Raw genomic sequence first — 12,709 nt, 5'->3', positions numbered from 1 at the left:
TGGGGTGCTGCAGGGTTCTGTTCTTGGACCACTGCTGTTTAATCTGTTCATTAACGATATAGGGAAGGATCTAAGTGGAACAGTTCATTTGTTCGCTGATGATGCAAAGTTGGGGAGGGCGATAGTGAATGCAGAAGATGTCAAAGTCTTGCAGGATGACTTAGATAGATTGGAGTTCTGGGCTAAGGAGAATGGATGTCAATTTAATGTGACAAAATGTAAGGTTATGCATTTTGGGGTGAAAAGATTAGCAGCAGTATACCACATTGGTGGAACTGTACTCCAAGAGATTGATGAGGCCAGGGACTTGGGAGTGTTGGTGGATAGGGAGATGAAGTTTAGGGGAAACATTGCAAAAGTAGCTAAATCAGCTCATCAACTCACTTGGTTGTTGAAAAATATCTTAACAAGCAGAGACAAGCAAGTTACCTCTGTACCGAGCCTTGATAAGACCTCATCTTGACTACTGTGCCCAGATTTGGTCACCTCGGTTCCTTCTTGATGGGGAGGAGGTGGAGAGGATCCAGAGGCGAGTGACTAAGATGATAGCAGGTCTATGGAATGAACCATATGAGAACAGGTTGAAGATTTGTGGGTTGCAGAAACTGGTTGATAGGTGGAAAAGGGGAGATATGATTGAGACATTCAAATTGCTAAAAGGATTCTATAAGATTAATTCAGGGGATATTTTTGAGATCAGGACTGGTGGTGGGAGAACTAGGGGACACCTATGGAAGCTGGGCAAGAGTGTGGTTAGCAGTGGTGTTAGAGCCGGGTTCTTTACTTTTAGAGTGGTAAATGAGTGGAATAAGCTGCCAGAGTCTGTTGTGGGTGCTATGACAGTGAGCGAGTTCAAGGCAAGGTATGATAGATACTGTGAGAATGTCATATAGTTGTGTGGACATGATGTTTAGGGCCTCCCTCGATGAGTCTAAGGACTCCCTGGAGTAGCCCGAAAATAATAATAATAATAATAATAATAATAAATGTAAAAAAAGAAAAGTTACATTTTGTTTTTATATTATTTTACAGCTGTGTGTTCTAAAGGCTGCCAGAATGGATACTGTAGTGCTCCAGATAAATGTGACTGCAAGCCTGGTTGGGATGGGCCATCTTGCAGCGCAAGTGAGTATAATGTTTCTGAATTTTCTGTGTTTTGTATTGAAATTGGAAGGGTATGTTTGTGTCACCATATAGAAGATATTTAAAAAGGTACAATGCAGATTACTAATGAATGACATTGTAATAAAAGTAAATAGGCCACACCTGAGCTTTTTTTTTTATTTTTAATCTGGCTCACACATGAAAGGTCAGTCACAAGACCTATAGCATATCAGTGCCATATGTGGGCAAGAGGATAAGCAGAAAGGAGCAGTCTTTTTTTTTTTTTTTTTTTGAACAACTGAAGGTTGTATTCTTTCCAAAAGACAGAATGGGGGGGATCTATTCCAAAGAACAAAAGTAGATGGAATGAAAGAGGAGGTAGTTAAGTTGGTTCTGTGAGTTTCAAAATGGACTGTAAAAGACTGTTGGTTAGCAGTAGCTCTTGTTCTAATGATTTTGGAGGAATGATAGTGGTTGATTCAGCAGAGCATTGTCAATGAAAGTATCTGTAGAAGAGGAACAAAGCAAAAACTGAATGTCTGTAAGAAAGGTTTCATTAATTAACTGGATTGCCCTTTTCTGGATAGAATCCAACAATTTTAGAGCAGATTTTGGTGTACCACCCTAAATATGGGAGCAATATTTCATGGTTGGATGGATTTGGGATTTGTATAGCAGTCTGCAATAGTGTCTTGTGCGAAAAACTACATGAAGCTTTTGGTGGCTGCAGAAGCTATGGTTGAAATGTGTTTGTGCTAGGAAAGGTTGGGTATAAGTTAGTCCAAGAAGGGAAAGCTGATCATGTTTTGATATCTAGGTATTATTGAAAGTAATGGAGAGGGATGTGAGCTCTTTCTTGCAAGAGATCAGACAGGACTGAGTTTTATTGGCACTGATGTCTACAGGGCTGTCTGTTCCTCATTGAGATATAGCTAGGAGAACAGAGCTGTGTGATAGATAACTATTATGAATTAGTATGCAATTTTTACTAATACAGGAAATATTAAAATAAGAGTGAATTTTGGCATGAGTTAGTTCAATATATCCAGAAAATATTATCATAAACAAGCTCTGACCTTATGTTATATCACGAGAATGTAAGCATTTTTTTTGGCATGTATGTGTATGTGTTCATGAAAAGGTTATAACCCTATAATACATCAATACTGTGGTCAGGCTAAAGAATATTTATAATTTTTTATTATTTGTATTATTAATTAATTAATTATTATTTTTTACATTGTATGGAGACCAAACATGAAACATTTTCAGTTCACTTCAGGCTTCCAATAACTGTGATGGTGGCCAAGTAATGAAATTGCTCACCAAGTAATGAAATTGCTCAGTCACAATTTATAGAGTGGCTATGTTAACTATTCAACTAATCAGGCTGGACAGAAATTCTCTTGTTATCACATGTTGAGAAGATAATTGACATTTGACCTCATCTTAGCAGTTTAAGATGAATAACTGAAATGCACAAATTTGTGGGCCAGTTTTGTGTGGATGTGACACCTAACATTCCAGGGGGAAAAAAATGTGGAGGTGTCCTCCCAAATAACCGGGAGTTGACCTCCACATCGCCTTTCAGGAATGCGAAGAACTGACTGGGGCTTCTGACCTAATGTCCAGTCTTCACCCTGATGTGGTGCACACTGTTAGTAGGTATCTACTAGATACTGAACAAACAGGGATGGGCTGGAAATTTGGGACTTAGCTGAACAAATTTTACTTTCTATTGGCTTAAACCACAAATGCATATGATGGTACAACATGATGAGATTTCATGCCGACTAGTGCATCTCCTGGTTAAACAAGGCCCTGCTGTTTTCATCAAGAACCAGCATGAACAGTGAAAGGTCAGCTACTGGAACAAGCTCCAACTTGACATCTAAGAAGAAGAATAAACTCAACATCAGAAGAAGTGAAGATAGGAATCATCAGTATAAGGAGTATTAATGGAAAGGAAATCGAACTTGCAGAAGAATTGGAAAAGTACTACTTGGACATAATTGGCATTACTGAGACAAAGAAGACAAAACAGGTGAGATCTTACTAAATAATAGTATAGGATGTTATTTTCAGACAATAATGATCAAGGAAAGGAAGGAGTAGTGAAAGCATTCGACATCAAACATGATGATAAACTTCTTGATCGGAAGGCAGTTTCAAGTAGAATTATGTGGGCAAATTTCGGGCCAGTGGACATTTGTGCCTATGGTCCGACAGAAGGTTCTTTTCTAAGGAGGAAGTGGAAGAATTTTTGAGTCATTAGAACAGGCAGCTGATGTAAAGAAAATGGAAAAAGTGGTCCTTGTTGGAGACCTGAACAGCAGAGTAGGAAATGAATCCTACCAGGCATATAGGAACATTTTGGGAAAATTTGGAAAAAAAGCAAGCTAATAATAATGGTAAGTATTTACTAGACTTCTGCTCAGGACACGGATTACTCATTACTAACACCATGTTTCAATGTAAAGATGTGCACGAGTTCACACGAAGAGAAGACACAAGAAACAGGAAAAGCCTCATTGACTGTGTCATTGTTGATAGTGATATCGTCATGCTGGTTCAGGATACAAGTGAATACAGAGGAATTGAAATTGGAAGTGACCAATACTTAGTAATAAGCAGGATAAAAATGGATATCACATCGAAAAGAACAGTATGTAAGAAAGTTTTTAAAAGAATTAAAGTTGAGCTGCATTTGCAGGTAAATTGTAAACTTTACTATACAACATTAATGAAGAATAAATTAAACAAATTGAAAACAAGAACCAAACCTTGGAGTCTCAGTGGCAAACTCTGATAAAGATATTGAGATTTATTTTTCATACTCTTACCAAAGTCTTCCCAAGACTTTGGCAAGAGTATGGAAAATAAATATCAAGAAGGAAAAAATGTTCTGGAGGCTATTGAAGAAGCTTAACAATGGAGGAAAGAGTACTATAAAAGGAATTTTCCTGTCACCATAATCAAAGATGATTATGGTGACAGGAAAATTGAAGATAAGGATATTGTAGATGTCTGGAATAATTACTTTGAAAGACTGCTAAACAAACCAAGCAGTGACAGAACCTTACTAGAAAATTTTCGATAGGAATACATATCAATATTTGAGGTAGAAAAGGCTGTCAAAAATTTGAAATATGGAAAGGCAGCTGGAGTAGATGATATTCGACCACAAATGCTTAAGTTTGGAGGTATAAAAGTTTTGCAGTGGCTACACTGCATAATTCAGAGAGCCTGATCAGAAGGTTGAATTCCCAATGATTGGAGTAGAGCGCTCTCATAGTAATCATCTATGAAAAAAGGGAATGAAGCTAAATGTGTGAATCGCAGAGGAATTTCTCTTAATGTTACAGGTAAAATATATGCAAGCATGCTTCAAAAGAGAGGTTGAGAAAGACTGTGGAAGAGAAACTTGGAAAAGAATAAGCTGCATTCAGGCCAAATAGAGGTTGTTAAGATCATATTTTCACTTTAAGACAAATAGTTGAGAAATATTGGGAATATGACAAGGATCTGTACTTAAGTTTTGTAAAACTAGAAAAGGCATATGGCATGGTGCCCAGAGAAAAGTTTTTCAAAACACTACAATTATATGAGGTGAAGGGAACATTATACAGAGCAATACATAGTCTATATTTAAGTTGTCAGTCAGCAGTTAGAATTGAAGTAAATATACGAAGATAGTTTGATGTAAAATCAGGGGTAAAACAGGGATGCACATTATCTCCACTCTTATTCATCATCTATGTGGACCACACTATGAAGAAAATGGCATTAGGCATGATATTAGAATTGGAGATGTCAAACTGCTTTTTGCTTTATGCAGATGATGTTGTACTCCTAAACACATCTAGTGCAAGTCTCCAGGAATCTCTTAACCAAATTGAATAACAGCTGTTACAAATTTGGCATGAAAATCAGCAAAAAAAAGTCCAAAACTATGAAAATAGGCAGGAGCATAGAAAATTTCAGCTGCATTCTGAATGGAGATCCTATAGAACCAGTAAAATATTTCATCTATTTGGGCACAGTTTTTAGTGGAAATAGCAAGTTAAATCTAGAAATAGACAACAGAATAAGCTAAACTAGTATGGTGGGAGCTAGCCAAATAAATTTATAATAGAATGAGAGAAATTAGTCAAAACACCAAACTAGCAGTATACAAGACAGTGTTCAAACCACTTTTAAGTTGTGGATCTGTGAGCTGGGTTAAAAATAAATCACTTGATTAAAGACCACAGATATGAAGGTTCCGGTGAAAATCATTATCCCCCCTGGGGGGTGAAATGATGGCATGAATGGCACATTCATATTAAAAATGAAGATATTAGAAAGGAACTTGACATTATTAGCATTTGAGAATGTATCAACAGAGCTAACCTAAGGTGGTATAAATAGAATGGGTGAGGAAAGGTTAGCAAAACTTGGTCTAGGTGGATTGATTCAATCAGAAGTGCCTTAGAAGCATGAAATGTTAGATATGACAATAATGGAGTGCTCACAGGATTGATTTGGAGGAAAATTGTTGATAGGAGATTAACAATGATGTAAACTTAATCATGTAGTTCTGTCATAGTAGCCTGAACCTACCTTGAGGGTACATATCAGGAAACTGATAATATGATATATGTGTGCATGAAGGTGTTAGAAATTTATAATACCTCAGTACTGAGCCTAAAAGAATATTTATAATTTTTTATTATTTTATTTATTTTTATTATCAATTAATTTATTATTAGTATTTTCACATTGTCTGGAAACCATGCTCTACAGGCCAAACATGGAACTTTTTTAATTCACTTCAGGCCTCCAATAACTGAGATGGTGGCCTCGCACCAAGCAATGAAATTCATCTCTTACCAATCACTAACATTCATGCCCACTGCAAGATTCAAATCCCCAGCCTGTTGGGGAGAGTGGGTAGGTATGTTAACTACTCAGCCAATCAAGCTGGACAGAAATTTTCCTGTTACCCACCATATGTTGTTGTTGTTATTATTTATGGCATCTCCATGGATTCCAGGGACTCACCACTGGAGACCCAAATCAAGCATCATACACACACAAATCCTATCATACTTCTCCTTGAATCCATTCACCATCAGGGAACTCACAACCAATTCTGCAATCCATTCCACTCACTTACTGCTCTCCATGCAAAAAATCTGGTCTACTCATCCCTACTAACTACACTACTTCCACAGATGGCCCCTAGTTCTCTATTTGTCATATATTGAAAAATTTCACTTGCATCGATTTTATAAAACCCCTCTATTATTTAAAAGTTTTATCATGTCTCCTCTTTCCGCCTATTAACTTAACTTTGTAACTCACAAACCTTCAACCTGTCCTCATACGGATTATTCCACAGACCTGTCAACATCTTGGTCACTCGTCTCTGAATCTTTTCGACCACCTCCTGGTCCCTAAGAAACCCAAGTGACCAAATCTGCGCACAGTAGTCAAGATATACCTGAATCATCACTTTATAAAGAGGGATAAAACATGCTGTCTTTATTTGTTAGTGTGTTTTTCAACATCTAAGTAATTTGTTAAACTATTTTACAAACTTTTATAATATATCTTCTGAACTTTAACTCTTTGGCAACAATTATCCCCAAGTCTCTACTCTCATCAATTTCCTGCAAACCACTACCATCAATATGATACACCATAAAAAGAAAAGGTTATTATTATTATGCAACCTTTTCAACCCGAAGTGCATAACTTTATATTTTGCAATATTAAATTGACAGTCATTATCCTTTGCTCACAATGCCAATTTATTTAAATCATTCTGCAGGATATCTACATCATCTTTATCAACTATTGCTCTCCCCAGTTTTGCATCAGCAAACAACTGAATATCTCCTCTTAAATCTTTCCCTATGTTAGTGATATAGAAATTAAATAGTATTGGCTTTAGTACCGAACTCTGAGGTACTCCACTAGTCACCATCATTCTCCTAGACTCCTCTCCACCATATAATACTATCTGGTATCTGTCCGTCAGCCAACCCCTATCCATGCTACTAGCCTAATATCCATTCCCATTCTCTCCAGTTTTTGTAATAGTTTTCCATGTGGTATTCTGTCTTGGCAAAGCTGAGAGGTATCATGGTATAGCCATCACCTTGATCCAATTCTGCTGTCACTTTATTATAAAATGTGAATAAGTTACTAAGACAGGACTTACCCTTTACAAAACCATGCTGCTCACTATAGAGTAGCACATCCCTATCCACCACTGTTGTATTTTACCTTTCACCAACTTTTTCAATACTTTAACAACCATTTTCGATATATTAATTGGTCTGTTGTTTGCTATTTCTGTCTTGGAGTTATGCAATGATACTATCTTACCCTCTTTCCACTTCTTTGGAACCCTACGAAAAATGAGATTTAGATAGAACAACTTCATCAGAGACAATGCCAGTTCTCTTGCACATTCACGTAGTACAGGGGGTTAAATGCCATCCATTCCCACTGCTGTGTTCAATTTCATATTTTGTAATATGTTGAACACCTTCTGTTCATCTACGTCAATGTTGATATGCATCTGTAACATCAGCAACTGTAAAATCACCACCTGGATGATACACCTTTGCAAAATTATCACTCAGCAACTGAACTATTTCTTTTGGTTCATTCACCTTTCTACCATTTGCATTGTTTAAAGTCATTCTACCATAGTCATTTTTCTTCTTACTTGCTACATAACGAAAAAACACTTTTGGGTTTACTTTTGCCTGTTTGGCCAGTTCTTTTCATAGTCTGATTTGGCTTTCCTTACTATACTAGTCATCCTTCTTACTCACGCTTTGTACTGCTCATGAGTATGCTGATCACTTTTTTCTTTATATTTCCTCCACAGTGTTTTTTTTTTTTTTTTTGCAGCTCTTGCTTTATATCCGTACTTATCCACTTAATTCAAACTTGGATTACCCTCCTGACCTTGGGTATGCAGTCTGATACTGCTATCCTCAAGCAATCTCTGACCACTTGCCGTATATTACTAACATTCTTTCCTTGTAGCTTTCAAGCCATGGCACTGTTCCAAGATAATTCCTTAGTCTCTTATAATCACCAGCCTTATAATTGAACATAAACTCCCTCTTGACAGGACAGAGAGCTCCATGTGTTTGGCAACTTCCCAGAACAAGACTGCATGGTCACTCTCCCCAATTGGAGCCAGAGTGTCTACCTTGATTATGGATACATCATCTGATGCCATTATCAGATCCAACCCTCAAACCTTGTCTTTATAACATGTAATTATCCCTTAGCAACTGTATAAATCCCACTTCCATCTTTCTATGTCTCCTTTCTTTCCTCCAGTTGATGTCTCCGTAGTTAAAGTCTCCCATGATAATTGTTCGGCCTACACTCATTGTGCTGATTTGCTGATACAGCTTCCTGTGGATCCCCTGGTCTATAGCATCACGCAGCAATGTATTTTATCACATTTGCCTCTATATCATACTAGACAGCCTCAAATGAACCATCTCCCTCAAACCTAATATCCTCTTTAGCTTCTAATTTTGTTGGTTGCAATTCGGCAGCTATCATCAGCAATACCCCAGCTCCTCCTGTTCCTTCTATCCTCCCTGAAAATACAATACCCTTTACATTCTACATCTGTAACTTTATAATTTTCAATCAACCAGGTCTCAGTGATGCCTATAATTTTTGGCCAAGTTGAGCTTACCAATTCATTACCAAAAAACTCTTCACATGTCGAGAAGGTAATTGACATTTTACCTCATTTTAGCAGTCTAAGGTGAATAACTGAAATGCACAAGTTCATGAGCCAGTTTTGTGTGGATGTACCTAACATTCCAGAAAAAAAAAATAAAAATTCCTGCCTTCTCTCTCTCTCTCTCTCTCTCTCTCTCTCTCTCATGCTGATTAAAAAAAAAAATTGTTTTCATGTTCAAGATAGTTCCTTGGGAAAACCTTCCAGCCACAGAGATGTTAGTGCTATACTCATCAAAATTATTATTCTTACTAACTTTAGACCTCCATGGAGTCAAAAGACTTTTGTCACAGAAAGTCCCCACTATCATATACAAAGCTCATCAAACTTTTCCTTAAACTCATTCATATCTGCATTAACCACACTCTCAGGCAATACATTCTGCTTACCAACTAATCTCTATGTAAAAAAACCTACTTCTCACTCACTTGCTCACACCCTTGTTATACAGTTCCAAGGATGGTCTCTTGTTTTTTCCCTGTCTCCTCCTATTCTATGAAAAATCTCATACACATTAATCTGGTAACAACCCATCACTAGCTTATGTCTCAATCATATCTCTAATTGATATATATATATATATATATATATATATATATATCAACACAATTGAAGACTGACTGTTTATGGAAATATCACATTATGAAGTGATAGCTATTTTGTCACACACACTGCTAATTACAGATGATTATTTCTCCTAGCTAATAATGAAGATGAATTGCAATATTCTGTACACTGTTTAAACCTTATTGCAGAAGAATTTAATATGTAAATATCAACTAAAAAAACCAAAATCATGGCCTTTCATGGAAAGAATGAATTCAAATTAAAACATATATAAGAAATACAACTCTTGAGTAATGGAAGTATCTTGGTTACAGTTTGATTTACAAAGAAGAAAATGACATTAATAATGAAACTGAAAAGTACAGTAGAGCACCTAGAATAATTAAGTCTTTAATCCCAAAAAAAAAAAATTACAGAGGTACACCAGAATTAAAGCAGCACAAGACATGAAGAAGACCAGTAAGTTCTATAGTACTGAAGCCTGGACCTTCAGAAAACAAGATGAACAGCTTATATCAGTTGAAATGAAATTTATAAGAACTGTGGGAAAGACTGTGGTCTGATCTCTTGGTTTCCATGTTGATTTTAATACAGTGGAAAGAATGCAAAGGAGAGCATTAAAAATGATATCAGGATTGTGGAATACTGATTATAGTGACAAATTGAGAATTTGTAGACTGCAGACACTAGCAAACTGGAGAAAGAGTGGTGATATGATTGAACCTTACACACACTCCTGATAGGGTCGTACAGCAGGATGAGATGAGAGAGGATCATTGGAAGTTGAAAATGAATGCCATCAAGAAGGGGTGAGAGTTATATTTTTCTTTCATAGAGTTTTGCATTATTGGAATGTATTGCCATTGGATGTTGTGTGTACAAGTAGCATGAATGAATTCGAGAACAAGTATGACAGCTGATGTGGGTAGTATGTGGCCTCCTTCAACGATTCCCTGGAGGTCTATCTTAATAATAATAATAATAATAATATACATTACTGGACAAGATGAAACACAAAGATATGATGAAAATAAACTAAATATGATACTTATAATACAATATATTCAGCATATGGACAAAACTTGTTACAGCATGTAAACAGAATGGACAAAATGAAGCTACTTTGACAGGTTTTTGGTACATTCCTAGAAGGTGGTTACCAAGAAAAGAACCAAGAGATGGTGGCACGAGACCATAACAGGCCATTATTCCTACTACTAAACAGGATGATAATGATTATGATATTTATTATCCTTTACTTTAGACAGAATTAAAGAGGAAGAGAAGAAACAGGTTCAGTGTGTTTACAGTTGCACTGAAAAGGGATGCTGGGCAGCTGCTTCTTGAGGGGAAATGATGTTGCCAGCTCAGTGGAGCAGTGACCAATGAAATACCTATAGAATAGACACAGTGCTGAAACACTGCATCTATAAGTTACAGGTTGAAGTGAATCTGTAAGGGAGGGATTATCTGTGAAGCAAATTGCTCTCCTCTGGAGAGCCTCAAGAATTTTTAGGCAAGTTTTTAGGTGCATCACTCCAGACAAGTAAGCAGTATTCTAAGGTTAGGTGGATTTGGGATTTGTATAGAGGTAACAGTTGGATGGATCATCTTGAATGAAAGAGAATGCCTAATGTTTGGAAGATGAGGAAGCTATTGATGCAATGTGTTTATATCAGGAGAGAAATGATGTTAGTCCAAGCAGAGAGAGATCCAATCCTGTCTGTTTGGTGTATTACTGAGAGTAAGAGTAGGTGAGCTGATATCTCTTTTAAAGGAGAAAAGGCAGGACTGCATTTTTGGTGTTATTTAAGGTGGCCAGATTGTCCTTACTCCATTAAAGGATGGTATGTAGATCAATATTTAAGATACTCATTGTAAATGATCTTAAGCTTTGCATATCTGAACACCTGCATGGTTTGTTGAATGAGTAGAAAGAATGAAGAGTACTGTCATCTGCATCTTTTTTGTGTTAGGCTCAGTTGCCTGTCATGACCCGTAATTTGGTCTCTTAGAAATATGATTACTGCTTATTATTATTGTTATGGGCAACTCCAAGGAGTCCACAGACTCGTCGAGGTAGGCCCTAACATCATATCAAGAACAACTATTCGACATTCACACAGTATCTATCATACCTCGCCTTGAACTCATTTACAGTCATGGTATCCACAACAGACTCTGGCAGCTTATTCCACTCATTCACCACTCTGCAAGTAAAAAACCTAGCTCTAACACCCTTGCTAACCACACTCCTGCCCAGCTTCCATGTATGGACCCTAGTCCTCCCACCACCAATTCTATTCTCAAAAATATCTTCTGAATTAATCTTATAGAAACATTTCAGTAATTTGAAAATGTCTCAATCATATCACCCCTTTTCTGCCTATCAACCAATTTCTGCAACCCATAAATCTTCACCCTGTTCTCATAAGGTTCATTCCATAGACCTGCTATCATCTTGTTCACTCGTCTCTGGATCCTCTCCACCTCCTCCCCATCCATAAAAAAACCCTGACACCCATATCTGGGCACAATAGTCAAGATGAGGTCTTATGAAGGCTCGATACAGAGGAACAATAACCTGTTGTTTGTCTCTGCTTGTTAAAGTTTTTTTCCGGCAACCAAGTGATTTAATGAGCTGATTTAGCCACTTTTGCGATATGCCCCCTAAACTTCAACTCCCTATCTACCAACAGTCCCAAATCCCTGGCCTCTACAATCTCCTGCAGTACAGTTCCACCAATGTGATATACTGTTGCTAATCTTTTCATCCCAAAATGCATAACCTTACACTTTGTCACATTAAACTGACATCCATTCTTTAGCCTAGTCCTCCAAACTATCCAAATCATCCTGAAAAATTTTGACATCCTGCACACTCACTATTTCTCTACCCAACTTTGCATCATCAGCAAACAAATGAACAGCTCCTCTCAAATCCTTTCCTATATCGTTAATGAACAAATTGAACAGTAGTGGTCCAAGAACAAAACCCTGTGGCACGCCACTAGTCACAGGCCATCTTTTCAACTCTACTCCTGAATAAACCACTCTCTGATATCTCTCCATCAACCACCCTCTTATCCATCTCACCAAACCTATATCCATCCCCATATGCTGCAGTTTACTGATTAGAATTCCATGTGGTATCCTGTGAAAGGCCTTAGCAAGGTCCAGTAGAATCACTGTAAACCCATTACCCTTATCCAGTTCAGCCGTCACTGTGTTATAAAACGTGAGCAAGTTACTTACAGAAGTATGATCTAC

General features: G+C 37.2%; 1 protein-coding gene across 13 annotated transcripts in view; it reads left to right on the top strand.

The window, feature by feature from the left end:
- Positions 1 to 12,709, top strand: part of LOC150093662 (uncharacterized) — a 442,983-nt gene that overhangs the window by 140,868 nt on the left and 289,406 nt on the right. For all 13 annotated transcript variants that reach the window (XR_016550305.1, XR_016550303.1, XR_016550304.1 and 10 more), the window contains one exon: positions 1,033 to 1,125. Coding sequence is in view for 9 of the 13 variants with exons in the window: in XM_090412731.1 (XP_090268857.1) it covers positions 1,033 to 1,125 (93 nt within the window). In the remaining 4 variants the exon portion in view is untranslated. The remainder of the gene's footprint in view (positions 1 to 1,032; positions 1,126 to 12,709) is intronic.

This window comes from Typopeltis vanoorti, chromosome 23 (assembly GCF_054136105.1).
Source record: "Typopeltis vanoorti isolate ZY-2024b chromosome 23, IOZ_Tvanoo_1.0, whole genome shotgun sequence".
Lineage (NCBI taxonomy): Eukaryota > Metazoa > Arthropoda > Arachnida > Uropygi > Thelyphonidae > Typopeltis > Typopeltis vanoorti.
Note: the sequence above shows the minus strand (reverse complement) of the source record. Positions and strands in the feature narration are given on the sequence as shown.